General features: G+C 44.9%; 1 protein-coding gene and 1 long non-coding RNA gene across 2 annotated transcripts in view; both read left to right on the forward strand.

The window, feature by feature from the left end:
- The first annotated feature begins 921 nt into the window (after positions 1-921).
- On the forward strand, positions 922-6,076 carry LOC147034288 (uncharacterized). The gene is made up of 4 exons (XR_015057848.1): positions 922-1,324; positions 2,572-2,711; positions 3,216-3,392; positions 4,156-6,076. It is a non-coding gene; the product is annotated as an uncharacterized LOC147034288 (long non-coding RNA).
- An 857-nt stretch (positions 6,077-6,933) lies between these two features.
- AKIRIN2 (akirin 2) overlaps positions 6,934-23,340 on the forward strand; it is a 41,118-nt gene continuing 24,711 nt past the window's right edge. The window contains exons 1-3 of the mRNA XM_085880226.1: positions 6,934-7,387; positions 16,475-16,621; positions 16,759-16,887. Of these exons, the coding sequence (XP_085736352.1) occupies positions 7,210-7,387; positions 16,475-16,621; positions 16,759-16,887 (454 nt within the window). The 5' untranslated portion in view covers positions 6,934-7,209. The remainder of the gene's footprint in view (positions 7,388-16,474; positions 16,622-16,758; positions 16,888-23,340) is intronic.

Here is a 23,340-nt window from a genome sequence, read left to right on the forward strand (position 1 = left end):
GGCCTCTCACTCAATCACCGCAGGTTGGTCGGTGGTCTTTCTGTCTTCTACCGACTCCTCTCCAGCCTTGCCCCCCCCTGCTCTTTCTGCGATTTGTCCCCACCACATTTCCACAGGGCGCTCAAGGTCCGCCAACAACCCCCTTCTGGTAAAACTACCAAAATCACGAATCACTGCTCATCTTCACTCTTTCATTCCTCTTTTTTCCCGCCTTTGGAATAAACTTCCTCACTCTATTCTTTCCCATTCTTCCCTCCAGGCTTTCAAAACAGCTGTTCACCACCACCTCTTATCCTCCCCCATCCAAATCCTTGATCTTTTCTACCCCCGATAATCCACCCAAGCCCACTTCCTTCATTTCTCCTGCTTTCCTTCCTGAAAGTCCCTGAAACGTCCATCTTCTCTTCGCCATGTTCCCCGTCCCATCCCCATCCCTCTCCCTTCCACAGCTCACCTAATGTGTCTGTTCCCCACTGTTTTGTCCCTTCCACTCCCGCCCCTCTTGTCTCATGCCTCCTTGCTGTGAGTTGTGTGTTAGCTCTCATACGAGCCTCGACCAAGGTATACAAAAAAAAAAAAAAAAAAAAAAAGGGGTCTGAAAAGGTCAAGTGGGTCCAGAGGTAGAAAGGGTGTAAACGTCCAAAAGGTACATTTCAATAGTATGTCATTCAGACAGTTTTGATTCCCCCATTGCATTTTGGGATGCGACACGAATGGTGCACAAAAAAGATCGTCAAAAACGATTTGTTTTTGAGTTTATTGCTTACGAAATCTAAAGATTTCGTAAGTATATTGATGACTTCCGTCCTGTGTTTGTGTGTGTGTGTGTGTGTGTGTGTGTGTGTGTGTGTGTGTGTGTGTGTGTGTGTGTGTGTGTGTGTGTGTGTGTGTGTGTGTGTGTGTGTGTGTGTGTGTGTGTGCGTGCGCGCGTGTGTGTTAGGGTGGTGCAGCGTGGTGCAGCGCGCTCGAGCAGACGCGTCCTTGAGTCACGTAAAGGTTTTGCGTGTGCGCGCTGACGGTGTTTTCGATAAAGATGGTGTTTAAAAGTCATTTTTATCCCAATAAAGGTTATCGTCGCATGCCTGACTCGCTAAGCCGTCAGACTATGTAAAGATTGTTGGTGGATGGCCGAATATTACGGCTTTGTGACTTTGATAAAATAATATTAAATAATTGCGTGGAGAAATGGAGATTTTTGCTTCGGTCGACGTTACGATTTTTGATGGTTTGGTACAGAATCATCGTAGAAAATTCTGGTTTGCGTCGCTACCTTCTCTTGAGAGAGCTTTTATTAGACAAGGTCAGAGGTCAAGTTGACGATTTCGTAAGTACCAGTCTATGACTGCTTGTTTGTTTATTTTCCTTCATTGAAATTGCTAAAAACATGGAACGAACCATCAACTACGCCAAGGTGTCGAGTGTGACTCCCTACTTGCAGCGATGGCTGAGATTACCCTTGACAAATGTCGACCCTCTGTTTATCTTGTATAGTATAAAAAAAACAATAATTTTAATAAGAAAATATAACATCAGATATAAGAAGATAAGAAAAAGAACAAGATAAGAGTATAGCTTGATATCAAAGATTACATATATATATATATATATATATATATATATATATATATATATATATATATATATATATACATATATATGTGGAAGAAGATGATATATCCCTGTTCCTGAAGAAGAGATGTCTTGTTTTTGTCTCCTTTCTTTTTCTCTCGTTCTTTCCAAAAATTACAATTGTACACCATTCCTTCATTTCTCAACAAATCCTCTTTAAATTAGGGATCGAGGTACTTTGGCCCAAAACAGAAAGTCTATAAAAATATTAACTTTTTTTTTTATCATACGTTCCCTTGTATTTGAGTTGATAAAGATAACACTTGGCACAAAGGTACTTTAAAACAACCACTATTGGGATGCGGAGAATCTTCTTGGGGGATTGGTTGTTTTAGGGGTTATCCAGAGGTCAAAGGTCAGCATAAGTTGCACTGTTAAGAGTTTATGGCTTGACAGGCCGGTGTATTTCCATCATTCCAGACAACAATTGGCAAAACAATACCTTACCCAACCTTCACAGACGAATGCAGGTAGACTTTGATTTGATGTCTTTTTTTCTATTTTACGGGTGTCAAGGGTCAAAATTGGTCACAAAATTAAGGTTTTTGGTATAAAGGCTCTGCTGGTTTTTTTCACAAATGTAGACGAGCCTTGGCATAAAGATGCTTTGCCAGGTGACAGCAAGTAGGCATTGGTCTGATGTCTTAATTTGATAAAGGGTTATCTGTTCACACACCGGTGTTGTGAATTGGGGTGTCATCTTTTTGCAAACAGCTGTTGGGAGGTCATGCTGACTTGTTTGTGGTCTGATCTGACCTTTGACCTATTTTACTAATTCGCAACCCTGTCGTGTGTGGCCAACATTCTTGGCATTGAGATTTGCATGGAGAAATATTTTGAGATGTTCCACAACCTTGATCATGTGGCCACCTGTTTTACCTGGCCACTGTTAGCAATAATGTTTACATTGACCAATATTTTGTAATATTTGTTTTCATACAGTTTTGTCAGTTCTGGTTCAAGAGGGCAGTTTCGATTTTACAGGAATCAAAAGTCAAAATCCATCATCATTTCGGCCTGCTGAAACACATTTTTCACTGTTGTTACTCGTGCCCTGCCAGCTTCACCAGAGGGGATGATAGGTTTGTTCTCCATCTGTCTCTGTCTGTCTGTCTATCCGTCCGTCCCACCTGTGGTTTTTCTAACTTTTTCCCCCATACCCTTTAACATATTCAACTGAAACTTGGTACACTGCTTGATGATGATAAGTTACAGAACAAGTTCAAGTTTCAGGGCGTTCCGTCAATTTTTCAGAGTTATGCTCTTTTTGGACTTCGAAAATATCACACATTATGCATGGGTCAGTGTTCAACTTTCCCGACTCCACGCCACTGGTCGGTAGGCCTCAGACCTGGGTGTTAGTCCATTGTCCAGTGCAATTGGAATGATCCCAGTTATATAACCACGATGTATTATATATGTACACAAGCCGTTCGCATGTTTTTCTTCGTGTATGTACATGGGGTTATTTTTCTTTTCCGCACCGAACACACCATTATTAACGTACCGAACTAGCAAATAAACGAACATTCATTGGGACCGGTAGGGGACATGTATTGCAAAGCAATTCTCTCTTGCTTTTGCAGATTTCATCGCTTGATGAGACATTTGCATTCACTTGTCGATATCGGCCGTGTACGTCCTCGCAACCATCCAGGCAATCCGATTCATCACACCGAAGTAGAGTCGATTAACCTTGTTGAAGAAGAGCGACTCCTTTCACGTCTTCAGATGCATCGGGCTGCCGAAGCAGTTTTCCTTGGGTAGGGGTACAATCCTTTAACCTTATTACGATATAGTCAAATTACTTCATTCATCATGGTTGGAAGTTGATTCATGTGAACAATTTAATGTTCTCGCCTGCGTTCCAAGATGGCGACGTACACATCCGCATCTGGTATTTCAGGGTGGGTAGCACGCTAAAGAAAAGTTTGATGTTGATTCACACGTGATCAAGGAAGACCAATAGTCGTCGCTTGTGTAATATAGTATCTGTGCAACGGATGAGTGAGTAGCCTTGGTGATGTGACACAGTAGTATAACAGTGAACTGTTTTTGAAACAGCCGCTTGTGAAGTTGCTTGTTTGTGACGCTTTTGCACGGCCTGGCTTGTTTCTGTGCACAATGGTGGGCAGTTTCCTTGCGTTTTCACGCATCATTATTGTAATATTTTATTTATTTATTTTTGCCCATCTCTTTGATCATTTTACAACGAATAAGGTTTATCTTGAATACCCCATTTTAAAATTGAAATCGATTCAAAAATGTGATTGATAATGCCCTGTGTGTTGTATCACAAGTGTTCATGAGAGCTGACACACACACACACACACACACACACACACACACACACACACACACACACACACACACACACACACACACACACACACACACACACACACACACACACACACACACACACACACACACGTTTACTTTGTTAATTTTGTTTTTGTTTCATTACCTCGACCACCAAGGTGGTTGAGGTCATGTTTTCACCCCTGTGTGTCTGTCTGTGAGCAGGAAATGCCAAAACGTTATGGAGGGATTCGGATGAAATTTGCTGGACAGGTTGCGTGTGTGAGACAAGGACGAATTGATGCGATTTTGGTGAAGATATGAATCCGATCATTTTTGAAGTGATTCTTCACTATTGAGAGATAGGGCCAAAAACTTTATATAGCACGATGTCTCAAAAACATCGTGGAACAGCTATAACAAAACTTGGTGGATGAGTTGGTGCGGTGACAAGAAGAAGCCAATTAGATTTTGGAGATCAGGATGCAGTCCACCCTGTCGGTGGATACAAAGTATAAACTGTTCAGCCTGGTGGAGGTATGCGCTCTACCTGGTGCCCGTTCTAGTTTTTAGCTCACCTGGAACATAGTTCCGGGGAGCTTAAGGGATGGCGCGTTGTCCGTCCGTCCGTCCACAAGTACTTGCAACTACGACTCTAAAACTACATATTAAATTTTGATGAAACTTGACCACAACGTTCATCACCGTGTATGTAGCAAAGTTTGTTCATGGCATGAAAAAAATCAGGCCTTAAGGGGGTCTACGGAGGGAGTTTACGGTGGTGGGGGCAGAGGGGTGGGGTGCCCCCCATAAAGAGGTATTTGCTTCCTTCTCAGAAACAACGCCCACAATTCGGATGAAATTTAACTACAACCTTCACCACCCATGATAGACTAAAGTTTGTTCATGACATGAAAGAAATTAGGGCCAAAGGGGGGCTGCAGTGGGGGGTTTGCTCCTAAAAGAGGTATTTACTTTCTTCTCAGAAACTACACACACAATTTTGATGAAACTTGACCACAACCTTTATCACCCGTGATGTACCAAAGATTGTTCATGACATTAGAAAGATCGGGGTCTCAGGGAGTGTAAGGGGGGTTGCGCCCCAAAATATGTATTTGCTTTCTTTTCTGAAACCATACACATAATTTCGATGAAACTTGACCACAACCTTTATCACCCGTGATGTAACAAAGTTTGTTCATGGCATTTTAAAAAAATCTTCCATTGTTTATTTACTTTCTTCTCTGTTACATATTTTGTGAGTCATCCGTGCCTACCAACCAGTGGTTCCCTGGTTATATTATACAGCCGCCACCAGGTGAGTGCCCAGGGGTGTTGCCCCTATGCCTCAATGTCACGGTGACGCTCGTTTAAAAAGGTCCATGAAAACGTCCAATCCTTGCTCCACGAGAGGTCTTTTTAAGAGGTTTGTGGAAATGAGATGTAACGTTTTTACATGCGGGTGGGAGGTGACGTGCAGGAAGTGTGACTTTGTTGCGAGAGCTGTGGTTGAGAACAAGTGTGAAGGCACCTGTTCATAGTGGCATGTCATCAAGCAGACAGTCAAGGAACCTCTTTCTTCTTCTTCATCATCATCATCATCATCATCATCATCATCATCATCATCATCATCATCATCATCATCATGTAACATGCTCCATACAGAGTGTTGGTTCAACGAAGCAGTTTCTTGGCTCGGGTTACAATCACAATACAGGATGGCTCACCATTCGCACACACGATGTTCCACTGAGTTTGCAGGAATTTAGAATTTGTTCAGGATGCCGGCGATAGCTCGCCTACTCTCCTCGAAGGATACTGTGGGATATTTAACGTCTGCCAATTCGTGCTGCCAGACAGGACGGCCCGGTTGACGTCCATCCGTGGGATGGCACACAAAGTGATGCCCAGCCGTGCATGCGAAACACCAGGACGACAATTTACAGCTGGGCCGCGATTTAAACCCAGGCAACACAGCTTGTGGGTGAGTGTGCATACTTCTCGGCATCTAATTAATACGTAAGCAAATTCTCCACTTCCCACTTTTCATGACCCTTCGTTTTCCCTTCCCCCTTCCCTTTTCGCTTCCCCCATTCCCCTTCCCTTTTCCCTTCCCCCTTCCCTTTTCCCTTCCCCCTTCCCTTTTCTCCTGTTTCTTCCCAACCATTCTCTCTCTCTCATAGTTCTCACGGTATTATAAGTTATCGCGGAGTTAATTTTGCAGTTTTGGGCCGATCTATTTATTACGTACGCGCTGAGAGAAGGCGACATCCATTTTTGTCTACGTAGTACGTAATATATAAATGGATTTTAAATAGGAGGAACACGCGCACACAAGGACAATCGGCCAACTCGTGCAAATGAACTGCGAACAAGCAAGTTTCGCAATCGTTTCCCATGGAAACCGAGCTCTTCAATGGTTTGTGTGAGGAAGGAAATGACGAGCTCAACTCGGTTTGGAGAGATGGCGAATTCTCGTGTTAATTAATTATATAATCCCCGTGTCAGCTGGTGACGTTTTGATCAGTGTGAACGAGAAATGGATAATTTAAATGCCGGGTGCTCGTGTCACGTTAAAGTTTAAAGCGCGCAAACGACTGAGGTGTATCGCAAGAATAGTTCGCTCGGCTGGTTCCTCCAACATGTATAATAATAATTTAGTCATTCGAGATGATTTAAAAATATATATATTTAAAACTACCGGTCAAACCGAGTTCGTGGTCGGGTGTAATAAATCTTTGAAATGCTTCGATCACTCTTAGTCAACGACATTGTCATATCATCGAATCGGTTTTGGATGCACGTGGCCACTAATTATTATTATTTATTTTTCTCGCAAAATAGTAACTTGTATTTTTCGTTCGTTGCTTCATGGCTTGTTGTACGTTATTATTTTCGTGCGGCAACTCACCAATATTCTTTTTTAAGGAACGAACGAACGACGAAGAAGAAGACGAATCGGCGACGTCACGGCGTCGGTGACGTATCCCCTTTCGTTGCCAGGCGACACGCCCTGTCGATTGTTTACCGGCTTCTCGTTCCGACGCCATGTTGACCGGCAGTACGTTTTGTCAACTCTCCGTCAGGGTCGCAATCTGACGCCATCGAGCCGTTCTCCGCTCGCTTTCTCCGCCTCACAGCGCTTGGTTCGTCCGAGGATCCCGTCGCCGTCGCTCCAATCCCGTTATTTAACACTGCGAACCAGAACGGCTCGGACGGGAACCAGGAAAAGCCGTCGGCTCCTCGTTCGGCGACGCTGGGGTCCGCTGCGGCACAATGGCGTGCGGAGCGACGCTCAAGAGACCGCTAGACTTCGACCCGTTGCTGAGTCCTTCCTCGCAGTCCCCCAAGCGGAGGAGATGTACCCCCTTGAGCCCCCCGTCGCCCACGGCCGGACGGTTTGTGGCCCCGGAGACGTCGTCCCTGGGGGACTATTCACAACGACTGAGTCCAGGTTCGACCCTCGGTCCACGCTCGGTCCCCACAGTGTGTCCCGCCATGATTGTTTGTGTTGTGTTGTTTGTTACCGACGGTACGTGCGTCGGTGGGTCCTTGTTCGCGGCGACGTTTAATGGTCGTGTTGGACGTTTAAAAACGTCATGGAGTCGCTGCCCGTCCCGATGGGAACTGGTCCCTTGTGGTTGTACCGGACCAGGTGTACACAACGACGTGTGAGGCCGAATGTTCGTGCGTTCGTGTTCGTGCGTTCATGAAGCACGTCGTGTGGCACCGAACCGGCTGGAGTGGCAGATGTGTAACAGCCGTTTGTGACGTAGCACGGCCTCTGTCTTGTTGCTGTGCACAATGGTGGGCGGTCTCGGTGCGTCGTTAACGCCTTCATGCTCGACACGTATGTACCGTGGGTGACGCGAAGGTCGTGTGACTCTCTCTCTCTCTCGCTCTCTCGCTCTTATTACCAGGACACGTCTTCAAAGGATGAAGTGTACCATCGACTTTCGTCTGTACGTGTTGTCCGCATGGAAGGGGGGGTGGGTGGTCAGACACGTGTACAGAGTGTGCTTGCCTCTTGTCGTCACCGAGCCCGGACGTTTTATGACGTCGGCGTGGCGGGGCTGATGGCGCTGTCGTGGGTGGTGAAATCTGGCGGTATAATGAGCCTGAAAAGATCCCCTCCTGAAATGCTGATGTGATTCCTGTTGAGTTTGGGGGAGTCCCCCCCCCCCCAGGGGGCCCCATAGTGGGCTGCCCCGTTATGCCCCACCTGAAAATTATCCCGAACTCCAGATGTAGTAGTTGTGGACGGTTTGTAATTGTGGAGAGTAGGACAGCTCATCATCGTTCGTGCGGTCCGACCCGAGCAGGAAGGCACAGTGTGAGTTTTCCTTGGGTGGTTTTAAGCTGGCTGTCCATTCTGAAACAGCAAAGTTGACAGTACCACGGTATCTTTCACAAAAGCCAACTGGTCGTATTCCACATTGTCATTGTTTGTCGAATGATTTTGACCCCTGAACTCGCCGTTGGGATCCTTGCTACTCTAACCACTGTGGTGGCCTCACGAGGTTCCTCGAATCATTCTTGAGCCATCCAGGCTCGTGCGTGCATGCGCTTTTTAAGATTGCAATAATGAACCAAAGTTGTGGTCTCGTGTCATATCTACATTAGACCATATCGGGCAAGCACACACCTCTGTAGACTACGTCAAATTCGCCTTATGTGTGTGCAGTTTGAAAAGTTCTCGGAACGAGATGCGCTAGTCCTCAACAAGCCAAGGATTTTCATTTTTCATTAAATGTGTTCATTTATAATTATGAAATTTTATTTTATTACCAATTATATTGACCTTTTTTGAAAAATATAAACCCTGGCTTGGCCTGGAGGAAATGTTGTTCCTGATTACCTTTTGATCCCGTGAATGTTCTTTCGGTATCCAGAAGCTGAACCCACAACCAAGGGAAGCCGCCACACACAACGCTCATTCTTATCAATCTCTTGGAACGCCAGACCACTGTCTGAGTCACGCAAACCTATTAACTATTCCATTGCATTCAGGTGATTAAAACCAGCGTCTTGGTTGGCTCGCAAAGCAGGTGGAGGAGTCGTGTTTACGACGGAATGCCGACGCAGACGTCGAACAATGCCTTACCGATAACGTTGTGCGTCTCTCTACGAGCAGGTTCGAGCCGTTCGGGACGGGCCGCAGTGTTGGGTGACGTCGTCGTTGATGTTTGTGGTATAATTGGTGGACTTGAAGGGATGACAAAGAACTAGGCATATGCAGAAGCGATGACTTGTGTTGCTGGTGATGTCACGCCTCTCCACGCTGCTGCACCTGTCAGCACCAAAGCTAAACCTGGGCCGGATTTTTATGTTCAGCTCGAGTTTGAGCTGCAAATAACTGTCGATGGAGACGCAAGCAGGCCTGTTCCTAATCGTTTGAAAGCAGCGTATAGATAGATGAGAAATCGTGCAGTTATTGTTTGTTTTTTGTTTTTGTTAAGGGTATCAGACTTGCGCACAGTTTGTACAAGAAAGTACATAAATTAGTAAAACTGACTTAATATTTTTGGAGTTTGTTAGAAAGCATCGTGTTTGGCGTCAATATTCTTTGTCTGAAGAAGCATTGGTACACATTTCTGGTATCGACACAACTGTATATTTGAGGCTGATTTGAAGAGCAAGGTGATGAATAGCATGAACTGAGAGTCAGGTAGGGGGGAAACTCCTGGAAACACACAAACACAAACACAAACACAAACACAAACACAAACACACACAGTGGAAGGGAGCACTGCAATCTACAAGTAAGAGGGTCAGGTTAATGGGGGTAATAAAACATGTGGGTAGGGATGCTGACAGCTTGATAATATGGGTAGAGTTTGGGGACAACCTGAGATGGCGGTGCACCGCCTGCTTTTGAAGCCCTGGAGGGAAGATTGGTAAAGCATATCCTCTGGAAGGTGATCGCACATATTGAACTAGAGGGGGAGCACTCGGTAGAGTGCAAAACCTCCGCCGCCAATACTGCTAGGTCACTCAAGTGAACCTGATATCCTATTTATTCAATTTGACGTCAACAGTGCTCACAGAGTTATAGTTTGCAACTTTCCCTTTTGCATACTCAATTCATTCGTCATAACTAGATTCCTTGAGACAGAAATTGATTTTACGTGGGTATATCCACCTGAAGTTCCAAAATCATCCGCAATTATAATTTTGGCATGTTTTTTTTTTTTTTGTTGGAAATCACTTATAACATGTAGAAATGCAAAAAAAATCGAAATTTTGTTGAAAAAAAAAGTTGCAAAAAAATTTTTTTTGCTCTAACTTTTTTTTTGGGGGGTATCATATGTGCGGTTGGAAATCATATTAAAGGAAATCATATCATATTAAAGGTTGGAAATCACTTAAAACATGTAGAAATGCAAAAAAAAAAAAAATTCTAATATTTTTTCAAAATGGCCACCATAGCGGCCTTGTTGGATTTTGGACCGAGTCCAAAATCTAATGGCATGATCCTTGGACCATACCTAACCCCCCCACCAAGTTTTGTCGAAATCCGTCGAGGAGTTTTTCCGTAATACTGTTCACAAACAAACAAACAAAAAAAACTTACCAAGTAACATATCTTGCAAAAACGAAGTTTTGGCAAGATAACAAACAAACAGAAAGGGGTGAAAACAGTAACCTCCGATCTTCGATGGCGGAGGTTAATAAAAGAGGAATGAAGTAGTTGAGGTGTGCAGTCGACCTGGATTTTGGGAATTTAAACGGGAGGGGGTTAACGAGAAGAACGTTTGCTCCCTGGAGTTTCTGGTGAGAGTTGAAGGGCTGGGAGAACAGAAAGTGAAGGGGGGGGGGGTGGTTAAAAACCAGACGCACAAAAAAAATAAAAAGAGGCTGCCGGCCTACCCGCAATGCGAGAATAACACGCTTCGTGCTTTGGCCTCATCGCGGTAGATGTTAGATTGAAATGATCATTCATTTTGAGAGCTATAGATGCTACAGAATCCAGGAGAGATGTATGTGATGCTGGGGTGCCAGCCTGTAGCGGAGAGCAGCATTAAATCGAGCTAATGACACAAAGCCTGGGCTGAGAGTAGTTCTGATTTTTCGATCCTCGTGGACGATCTCCAAGTCTCACTCACGTTGTTGTTCTTGTGGACTTTTTTGTTTCACAGCCTACAGTTTTCATCGAAACTTCCTGAAACTTGGCATATATATGTAAAAATATCCTGCGCAGACAGTAACCATCTCCGATTTTGAAAATTCCTCCGACAAAAAAAAGTTATGACGTCAAAATATCTCCGCTAATGGAAATCGCCTAAACAGTTATATCCGAAACTAGGTAAGCTTTTTGAATTCTGTTTGCGGGAATCGAACGGGTCATGAGCAGGGATGAATTACCGCACATATGATACATCAGTATGACGTCATATCAATATTTATGACGTCATTCCTATTTTTTTGACATTTTTTGTTTCATAACCCAGAGTTTTCATCGGATCTTCGTGAAACTTGCCATGTATATGCAAAAAGCCCACGTGCAGGCAGTAACCATCTCCGATTTTGGAAATTATTCCTCGAAAAAAGTTGATGTCATAATATCGCCACTAATGGAAATCGCCTACACCATTATCTCCGAAACTCGGCAAGCTGTTTGAATTTTGTTTGCGGGAATCAAGCTGGGCATTAGCACAGATAATGAATTATTTATCGCAAACCTGATACATCACAATGACGTCATATTCGTTTTTATGACGTCATCATTAAGAGGACGAGGATCTTAGCTCATTCGAGCTTGTTCAAAGAAGTCTTGGAACGACCGATGATGCCCAGTCTGCGGCTGCCTTTGGAGGCCAGCTATTTTGAATATCATCCCAGAAGGGGTAATGGCTGATGGTGAAGCCAAGACATCTGTGAGATTAACATCTTCCGGTGGCTGACCATTGAAATAGATTAGTGGGTTTGTTGGAGGAAACTTCTGAAGTGACATCGTGGCACTGAGATTTGCCATGATCGAAGGATATGTTCCATTCATCATACCAGCATATTATCAACTCCAGATCAGCCAAGAACGTCACAGCTGCTGTCACCGCGTCGGTGGGATGCGGATACTGTGTGATGCAATGCGGAGTCCTATTCCTCAAGGAAGAGTGATTTCCAGAGCATCAGAGGGGTTTACATCGACGAGCAACAAGACTAGAGCCGACACTGCTTTGGGGTACTCCAGCCTTCGCTTGGAGAGCAGAAGAGATTTCTGTTGATAGCAATGTGTTGACTACATGAGTGGAGGAAGTCAGAAAGTCTTGTTTGCCACAAGCAGATAGCTTGGCAAGTGTCACAGGATGCCAGACCGTCGAACGCCCGGTATATGGCCACGGAAACTGTCCTGATGTCTTGGTTCAAATTTGGAGCCTTTGACCATTCATCAAGGCATGACGTAATACATCCTGAGCTTTTCTTTCTCTTTAAAACCGCATTGAATCACCTTCAAAAGGCAATGGAATTCCGTTAAAAGGAGTAGACCGAAATGCTCTCTCTTCCTCTTTTTAAAGGTGAAGTAACCTTTTGCACGGCGTCGAAATCTACCGTTTTCTCATTTGAATTGGGCCCGTGGTGGGAGCGCTGTAAATAATGGCCGAAATTCCATTGTTTCGGGTTCGGCGTGATTAAGCTTCGAAAGGGTGATTGGGCTGCCGCAGAAATGGCCTTCGAATGCTCAGCTCATTTCGGATTGATGAAAATGAATATGTGAGATTGTTTGACGCCGGAATCAAACGTGCCTTGGCCGGTGAAAGCCATTTCAAAGCCCATTATTCCTGAACAAACAAACCCCACCTATTTGAACTGTTAACCTCGATCACAATGGAGATGCTTTTAATTGGGTCTCATTAAGTTTGAACACGCTAATTGGAGTTGCCTGTGCGGAGACCTTGGCTACCTCATTTGTTTCCACTTCGATCGGTTCTGTCCTCTGACTTACTTTTATGAATTGAGATAACGTTTTTGATTGTTCCCATTTAAATTTATTATCTTCAGATATTCTGCCCCGTTATGCTACAACGTACTGTGTGTTGCTATTTCTTTGCTTTTGAATATTTCCTATCGGATTGAACAACCCATGTAATTTAATATTGCTGTAAGTGACTTTTGTTTTCATTACATCGTGCTTCTGTTCACTGTCGTTATTGAAATGCACGTTTCCTTTTTGTAACATTTTCACCTTCCTGTTGTCTTGTGAAATATGGCAAGCTGAAAATTCCATACGAGCGGATTCTGATGGACTGGCTTTGCACATGCGGGCCCTTTTCCTCCACCGTACAGGCGAACGGGCTTTGCGGCCTCTGCCAGGTGGACAGATGGACTTTGCCGACACACGCAGCTTCTGACGCACAGGCCTTGCGAACGCGTGGCCTCTGCCGGTCCGGCGGACTGACTTTGCGAACGCGCGGCATCCTCCAGACAGGTGGACTGAATTTGTGAATGAGCGGCCTCGGACGGACAAACTGACTGCATACGCTTTGCCCTCGCCAGGTGGACAGATGGGACTGGCTTTGCGTACGCCACGTGGCCTCTGATGGAGGGGCTGGCTTTGCGTACTTGCGATGTCTCTCCAGCACCAATTCTCCCCATCGGGGTTTCTATGTTCCTCGAGACTCCATAAATAGTGAATGTTTTACGGGATTATAAAGAACAAGGTCTTGATTAAAAATACATTTTATTTGATGGTTTGTTTTGGAAAATGTTCTCGGTGTTTTCCTTTTCTTTTGAGTTGATGACAACATTTGTGGTAACATGAGTTGTTAATATATATATATATATATATATATATATATATATATATATATATATATATATATATATATATATATATATATATATATTTTTTTAGTGATCTTTAGCTCATTGTGAAGCTTTAAATGGAGCACATACAGAGCACAAAGATTGGGAGACGAGTACCTTTAAAAGATGGATTACAACACGAGAATGAGGTGTGCAAATCGATTTGGAATTTGAACCTGGGATCTCGGCAGCATCACATGTTGGGTTCAGATGGGAACACCAAGCATTGTCAACCCAGCACCCAGTTTGTCTGCCCAAGGTGCTTCGTGCAGAAGGAATCCCACGTGGAGTGCTGCTGGGCCTGATTAACTGAGTCATGAAATTGGTCAAACAAAAAATATATATATTAATTTTTTTAAAGTGCACAATGGTGCCCTTTTGTTTTGGTATTTCGTACAAAGGTTTGAGCTGTCTGAAAATGAAAGACGTTTGTGATGCCCATGAGTCGCCGGGTGTTCTTTGTTGTGGACGCTGCACCTCTTGCCAGGCTCATGGTGTGTTTCACCGACGTCACGTGTGGCCCACATCGTTTGAGCAGAATGACACGTTCGCATCGGCGCTTGTTTTCTGAGGATTTTCGTTGGTGAATTCCTTTCATGGTCTTCCTGAGTTAATGTTTTGGTAATGAGAACCATTTTGTATTTATAGTTTTTATGACTACAAAGTCGAGGCTCATGGAAGAGACAGCAAATAGAATTGGAGGGGAGGAGAACACCAACTTGGAAGGGAAGGGGTGGCTTTGGGACAGTTAATGGGGATAGAAAATATCATGAGTTTGGATGGGGGATGACATTTGGAGGTCATCAACAGCTTTTGAAGTCCTGCAAGGAAGGATGAAGTTGAACGGACTGAGGAAGTTTGTTGTGCAGTGAGAGAAAAGAGTTTGCTTGGGGGGGGATCAGAGAAAAAGAGAGATCACAAAAGAGGTGGAAACACGACGTAGGCCACCAAGCTGTTTGCGATGCGAGAGTAACAGGACCAGAGATGCCAATGATTTTGAGGTCCTTGGACCCTTTGGCACAAAGAGGTGAAAGGTGTGATATGCGGGGCCGCCAGCTCAAACAGCAATACTCTGTCGAGCTGCGGATGACGGCCTTGCACACGACGATTAAAGCACAAAACGCTTTGTTGCGGCTGTGCGGCTTTGTGGATGCCGCTGTGCATTCTTTCCTGGGCTGATTTGCAGATATCCTCATTGATCATTCTTCCTCGCAATTGCACAAGTGCGCCTTGTGTGGGCCGCATCGCCATCACCGGCGTCTGCTTGGTTCATCAAATTCTCCTTCGTGTATGCTGATACACCAACAATGTGGCTTTGAACGTTGCAATGCGAAATTATTTTTTAATCTGCCAAACTTGAAGTCGTGAAATCGTTCGAGCCTTTTAACATTGGTTTGTATAAACTGTTTTAAAAACAGGGTCTTTGTCCTGCTTTTTATAAGTGGACTGTTCTTGCATACATGCCATAAGCTAATGAGATTGCTCTAATGTATACATGTATAATTATATCTGAAAATATCGATATATATATATATATATATATATATATATATATATATATATATATATATATATATATATATATATATATATATGCTGACAGGTGCATACACTCTATATGCTGTCTCGCCTGGGTTTGAATCCCGACTCGACTATAAACTGTCATCGCAGTGTTTTGCAGGCAGGGTGATTAATCTTTTTATTTTTTGTGCCATCCCTCGGATGGACGTTGAACTGCACGTCCCGTCTGCCGGCATTAGTTGGTGGACCTTAAATATCTCACGGTGTCCTTAACGAAGAGTGGTGAGATATCGCCGGCACCCTGAACAAATTACAAATTCCTGCTGTGACTAGTGCTGGGAGAAAGATTGCAGACCACCCAGCATGACCCTTGCCTCGAAACTGCATTGGCAGAACAACCACTCTGCAACAGAGTACGGCCCATCAGCCGGGTCAGTACATATGAACGCTTAATCTGAACACAACCCTGAGCTTGGTCACAATGTGCACGAAAGATTAAGTGGTTTGTTTCGGAAATCGTGCATTTTCACTTGGGTATGCAAATGTGGCCTATCAGCAAAAAGTCTGCTTTTCTGCACATTCATTCAGCGAAGTGCCAGCGCAAGATTGCCATGCGATTTATTTGCCAAACCATGCCCAGGAGCAGCATTTAATTGCCATTGGAAATAAACAAGGACTCGCTTGCTCCAGCATGCAACATGATTAGTTGGGGGAATCGTCATCCATTCGGAGCCCGTTCTTGACCGGTATTTGAAGGAGGAGGAGGAGATAAGCTTGTCCTTCATGCCGACGCCTCGGACGAAGGTCATTCAAAGACTGTACTTTTCCATGAATTGCACGGACATCGTGAGATGGATAAGGATACGCCGTATGGGGCGTTTGAATGTACTTGGCTGGTATGCATAGCATCATGAGATACGTCCTTGGATGTGAATGGGACTGACTGTACAATGCTTGGGGGTCAATGGTTACTCCTTTGTAATGTCAGATGACTGGAGAATGTATCCGTCGGATTTCCAAGTGAATCCAGATGAAGGGATTGGCAGTTGCTCGTCGTTTGCAATGGCAACAAAAACTTGCACTTTTCTTCTTTTCTTCTGAGCAACAGTGTGCACCCACTGATTAATTTTCTCCAATTTCTGTTGCCGAGGAATTATTTGCAAACGTTAAATGAAAAGCACTCTCTCATCTCTTGATTTTGTGTGTGTGTGTGCAGAGCGCATGTTGCACAACCTAAAGCAGGAATATACACGAATTCGGCGACGTCGCCAGCTCGAGTCTTCGTTTGGAGCAAGCGAAGGCCCGACGTGTGCAGCTGAGGCACAGAACGAGGTTCAGTCTCCGCAAGGATCGCCTTTATCTGGTGACTCACTGCTACTGTGACTGTGTCGTTGTCCGGTCTCCGTCGATGTCCCTCTCTCATTTCCATTGATTTGATGACGAACTCTCCGTAGACATTTCCTCCCCAGTTCTAATCAATAGACGCCGTGTGTTCATCAGATAGCGGACGGCGTGAGCAGCCCCTGTTCACCCTGCGCCAAGTTGGTGTGATATGCGAGGGCATGCTGCATGAACGGGAGGTGCGAATCCGGCAGCAGTACGACCAGATTCTCAGTGCCAAACTCGCAGGTGAACACCTTTTAACGAGTGCATTCAAGCACTTTTGGTATACATTCTACCCAAACTAAAATGCTGAAAATGGGAAAAGGTATTCCAGAAAGTATATACGTATTGCTCTTCCATTAGCCTTGCTCTTGTAAAGAGGGGAAAAAAAAATCCTGGAAGCATCTTTCATGAAACTCACGCATCTTGGAAAACATTAAGCGAATGCATTTCATGAAGCTGGTACAGCTTGGGAAGCATTACCAGCCTCAGTGGTGTAATGGTTCGAGCATACGCTCCGAGTCTGGGAGGTCGGTGGTTTGAACCCCGGGCCGAGTCGAACCAAAAACTTAAACAATGGTATATGCTGCTTCCTTGCTTGATGCTCAGCATTTAGAAGGATACCGTCTGGACAAATTACCATAGGTGGGCGATCATTGTGCAGGCTTAATGGGCCGAATGGCCTCCTGCATTGAAATTCCTGGTAAGGGAACTCGTATTATTAGTCGCATCCAATTTTCACCCAAGGGGACTGTATGTTTGCTGTCTGGCTTCCCATCCCACCTGTGGTTTTTCAGACTTTTGTCCCCCTCATACCCTTCAGCTGAAACTTGGTACTTTAACATATTCAACTGAAACTGGGTACATGGCTTTATTATGATGTCACATAACAAGTTGAAGTTTCAGGGTATTTGGTCAATTTTTCATGCAGTTATGTATGCCCTTTTTAAACTTAGAACACGCCACATGTTATATATGGGTCTGTGTTCAGCTTCTCTGACTCCACCCCACTGCTTTACATACATAGCCTGGACAGCTGGCCTCACTCCACCCCAATAAAACAATGCAGCAGCACAAATCGGCAGGCCTCAGGCCTGGGTGCTAATCCATGGCACAGTGCAATTGCAACGATCCCAGGTATATCACCACAATGTATTATGTTTGTGCAGGAATTCATCCGTACGCATGTTTTTGCTTCATGTATGTACATCGGGTTATTTTTTAATATTAAATGGGAAAAGCCGAGAAACGAATGAAGCACTGTGGGGTTCAAAAGGTTCTTCTTCATTTTGGTTCCAGTATCGGTTTGGGCGTTCGTTAAGGCAAACAAATTGTCATCTCTGGTTTGCTATCCTAGTTGAGTTGTCTTTATTGGTTTATCATCTACAAAAAATATCGGTAAATGAAACTTGCTTTTCCTTTTATTTTGCCGAATAGACCCAAACGTGGTGGCTTATCGGGTTCCTCCTCCTCCTCCTCCTCTTCCTCCTCCTCCTCCTCCTCCTCCTCCTCCTCCTCCTCCTCCTCCTCCTCCGGCATTTGAGGAGCACCTCTGGTGGTGGCTGGCTTAGGATGTTAAGGTCCTCAGTTCAAGCACCAGCCATGCTAAAACACCACCAAGCGGGTTGATTCAGCCTGTCATTCTACCGAGATCGGCAAAACGAGTACCCACAAGGTTGCTGGGAAAAGTGAGCCCATCGGATTGGCGACCCGTCCAGTATTGTACCCCCTAGCCAATGAAACTGCCTCTGTGGCCTTGTGTGTCTGATGACATGAGGAGGATCAACCATTCAGTCTTTCACTGCTGACCTCTTGACGTGTCACATGTACTCTCCAATCGATTATGTGCTGTTAGTCAAAGGCTAAAATACTTTTGTCACCTCAAAATAAATTATCTCAACCTAATAACCAAGAAGTAGAATTATTCCTTGCTGAATCTAGAATTCACTGGGAAATATTAATTTTTTTAATCAGAAGGGAGGTGCCGTATATCACTTGTTGGGTGGTCGCTAGAGTACCCTTATTGTTGGGTTTTCCGTGCGTGCGTGCGTGTCTGCAACGCGAGGCTCCACAGCACAAACCAGCAAACCGATTTCGATGAAACTTGGCGATCAGGTGCCATATGTGCTGGGAGTGTGCGCGTTTGAGTTTCGTTGCTAAGGCCTAGGTCATTTGCCACGGTGGCCGTGGGGTCTCCAAAATCTATGGCCACTAGCAATTATATGGCGGCCGCAGTATTTCCACAGTCACACAATGTAGCAGTCACATATGTTTTTATTTTTCGGGGAGCTGCACGGCGTATTTATAAATTGTGGAGACCGAAAACGTGGGGTTGCTGTACGGTCTTTGACTTGATGTCGCACGGTGACCTTAGGGCGGTCCTGCGGCGGCCATAGAATTTTCAAGGCAGATGCAAGGTGCCCGCAGGGGGACCGCAGGGGGGCCCTAAGGCGAATGTGCGGCCAGACGGACGGTAACGAATGGGTTAATTTTTTTGTTTGTTTTTTTTACCATTTTTTTTTTCGGTTTGTCGAATTGCTACAGCGAACGTAGAGATGAAAAAAGTTATAACTCTGCGTTATAATTCCATGGCGACCTCACGACCTGTAAAATATAGCCATACGGCGTAGGTCCACCCTGAGGCCCCCTCAGAAACTCTGCGGCCGCTGCACGTTTCTGTCAATTCAGAGGGTGTACGGCCACCGTATCCTCGCCGTAGAGCAAATGTGACTTTGGCCTTAGGTCTTAGAAATTGTGGAGTCCGTAAACGTGGGGTTGCCGTACGGTCTTTGATTTGATGTCGCATGGTGACCTTAAGGGGTCCCTGTGGCAGCCATATAATTTTCAAGGCAGACGCAAGGTCGCCTCAAGGTGCCCGCAAGGTGACCGCAGGGGGCCCTAAGGCGAACGTGCGGCCAGACGGACAGTAACGAATGGGGTAATTTTTATCTTGCCAAAACGAAGTTTTTGCAAGATATGTTAGTCAGCTTGTATGTTTTTTTTTTTTGTTTGTTTGTTTTTTGTCTGTAATCGCGTATAAAAAATTCTGCAGAGCACAGTTATCATTGGAAATTTTTGTAACTTCACATATCAGAGGCCTATAGAGGTCCCTTTCAGCGCATAAAAATTTGAAGGTTAAGGTCACTTTGTCGCAAATCAGGGGAGTCGACGAAACCCTTATTTTTTCAGTAATTTTAATCTAATCGTCTCCAAACTTTATGGGAATGTAGTATATGGTCTGGCGCTCAGCTGATTAGTTTTTGGTGGCGATTGGCCTTGACCTTCATGGTTAGCGCCTGAGGTCAAACATATTTGACCCCAAGGTCAAATTTTCAAGTTTTAGGAACGATATCGTGTAGTACCTCAAATTGAACACCTCGATGAGTGCTTTCTAGATATGTCAAGCTTGAGACATTAAGACGTCATTTGGTGACGTTGAGGAAAACACATATTTTTCATGGTTACTCTGTAGAACGATTCTCATCGGAATCTCTCGTAGGCAGATATTCCTCAAGGAGTCGCTCCTGGTGGATAGCAGCTCTGTTCATCTCAGTGTGACCTTCAAGAAGTCACACCTGGTTACCTTTTGGCAAGATACGGGTCACCCTGCGGGTGACATTGGTTTATTTTTTTTTTACCAGTTTTTTTTTCGGCTTGTCGAATTGCTACGGCAAACGTAGAAATGAAAAAAAGTTATAACTCCGCGTTATAATTCCACGGCGACCTTATGACCTGTAAAATGTAGCCAAACGGCGTAGAGCCACCCTGAGGCCACCGCAGAAACTCTGCGGCCACCGCATGTTTCTGTCAATTCAGAGGGCGTATGGCCGCCGTATCCTCGCCGTAGAGCAAATGTGACTTGTAGACCATGTGGAGGTACTCGCTATTACCTTCAGAAAATGATTTTCGTTGTGCAGATCACCAATCTGAATGAAATTTGGCATACTTAAAGAATTTTAGACGCTGAGTCCAAATCCACTTGTTTCCACATCGAGGATGTGACAATTGGTCATTTTTGGCAATTAAAGATACACCGAACATTAAAGCACGATTTTGACACAGAAATGAAGAATCAAGGAGAGACTGATATGTACGTCAAAGAAAACTCTTGTGAGGTCTTAAAATGATACAATATGTTTATACAGAGCCCTATTCACTGTTATTAAAGATGTTTATAATTAAAGGTCGTAAACCGAAGCAGTTACATATTTTTACTGGCCGAAAACGTCTGGACCGACCAGACAGGCCTTCGAGTTGACCAAGACAACTTTTTGCTTAAAAGGCAGCCACACTGGCTATTAAATGTAGTTACATTGACTATTAAAGGCAGTTACAGCACCTATTAAAGACAGTTACATTGGCTATTACGGATTAAATCAAAGACAAAGAGACTGCGTGACTCAGCTTGATGAAAAGTAGAACCGCCGCAAGAGGTCTTGTCTTCGAACTCTTACTCTTAGAATTACTGTCTTAGACCTCCAGTATTTCTTGCTCTGAAGCGGTTGCTGAACTAGGCTCTTGACTGCTGTTATTACAAAACTCAAGTACACTATTACATGCTAACCATCCTGAATACTACTGTGTAGTAGATCACCACAGCAAAAGCAGTGTGACACCCGCATTCACAGTTCGTCATCGGAATCATCGTCAGTTCTGCTTTCATCATCCATAAGTTCCATTTCTGCACGGGTCTGTTCATCGTTGGCGCAGTTTTGACACCCACAGTACTCTGCGCAGGACAGTCCTTTTGACCGGCAAGAACACTGGTTGGTCTCGCATTTCGTCTTCTTGCAATTACATTTTGTCGCCTCTAACAGTTCCTTCGGCGCTGGTGGTTTGTTCAGCCAGTGAACAATCAGTGCTCCATTGCGTTCCATCCATCCATGAAATGTAGCAGAAGGGGCTTCTATAAACCTCTGTCACGCGGTGGTGGATCGCAGACTGATAGTTCACTCTTTTGCAATGCAGCATCAGAGCGTCGCTTGTAGGCGGCAACTTGTGTTCTCCCAGCGATTGGCTGCAGAATAGCTTGTAGCGAGCCTCATCCACACTCTTCATGGTCGGCTGATTGTACATGGCGCAGACGAATTGTTCCAGGTCGTGAATGATATTCTGATCTAGCGTGAATTCTCGACCAATGCTCCCGAAACAGGTGATGAGATGGGGACCCTTCATAATCAAGTCAAATGACCTTGTTTTGCCCTTACCATGGAATGCACTGGTGGTATCACTTCCTGTGGAATTGTGCAAACCTATCAACGCATCGCAGACAGAACTTTCCAGGGCATTACTCAGCTTCCTAATGTCAACGTCGATAATGTCCTTGGGACTTCATGTGACCAGATGGAAATTTCGCGCCCGAATAGACTTTGAGTGAGCCAATGCCAACACAAACACATCGGTGTCGAACCTCTATGTGCACCGACTCTTCATTTTGTCCCGCATGAGTGGCATGAAGCAGGAACTTTGTGTCAGCTTCGTCATGGTCACATTCAAGTTCAGGTACTGACGACACAGTCATGGCACCATTCGATGCCTTGATTTTCTCACATTTGCCGGCATGACTGACGTACAACAGCATGTCACCCAGTTTTGATGGAGAGATGTTTCTCGTCCACGATTCGACGATGAACTCTATCAACGCCTCCTTGTTGGCTCCGCTCAGGAGATAATTGGCCCACTGTTTTGGAAGGGCTTGATCACGTCTGTAGATGGTTCGTACCTGAAGATCACCCGCCCTGCCCGCTCGTATGGCGTGCTCCAGGCACTTGATGCTGATACTTGGGTAAGTATCAAACACCACGTCCAGTCTCGAAGATTGGTTATGTCGTGCTTTGGCCACTACGATGTTCAGCACCATCTCTTCCAGTTTGCCGAAAGTGTTATGCAGTGAACCAGCCTTTATCGCCTGAATAACGGCCATTCCATCCACAATTGTTGCACCTTGGATAGGCCGAGCGTCCACATGGCAATTGGGCCACAGTTTCAGTATATGGTTGCGGAGTTTGGCTTTGTCCGTCTTAGCAATCGAACCATCACCGGATGCCAGCGGGAAAGATATTTTCGCCAGTGGGTATGCGAGCAGATCGTGGAGTGTTGCATTGCTTTAATCGCCAATCAACAGCAGTGGTGTGAAAAGATGACATTCATTCACAATTTCAACCTTTGGCGTCTGCTGGTGGGGAGTCGCCGACTTTCCTCGCGCCTTCAAGAAAGTTGCCAATTTGGCCTTCGAAATCGGACTGAAGAATGGGACCTCACCCGAGAGAAGCCGATCACGCATGAATTGCACGACAGCATTCTCTCCCTTGACATACGCGGTCATCAAGTCCGTGGAAGTGGCTGGCGGTGCGATGACACCTGAACTAATATTGACGAGTTCAAGGTGAGCGCCGGAGAAAGGGTTAATAATTTGAAGTACTGTGTCCATCACTTGTACCACCGCTGCTTCGTTCTTCTTCGAGCTCGACACATCCAAATCCTTTCTCGTTCGGGGCTCGTTGTGGATACCCGCCATGGACTCTCATTTCCTTCCGATTTACGCACGTGCTGGTTGGGACAGGATCCACTTCTTCACAGCTGTGCTTTTCTGAGTGTAACCAATGATGCCTCCACTGGTCTTGCTGTCCCTATTTAAAGTCTGCTCGATGATCTGATCACACGCAACACTACTAAATCCATAACGAGTATGCCGTTGGG

Source organism: Eptatretus burgeri, chromosome 1, assembly GCF_056783735.1.
Source record: "Eptatretus burgeri isolate ZD-2024b chromosome 1, Ebu_testis_v1, whole genome shotgun sequence".
In the NCBI taxonomy this organism is placed as follows: Eukaryota; Metazoa; Chordata; class Myxini; order Myxiniformes; family Myxinidae; genus Eptatretus; species Eptatretus burgeri.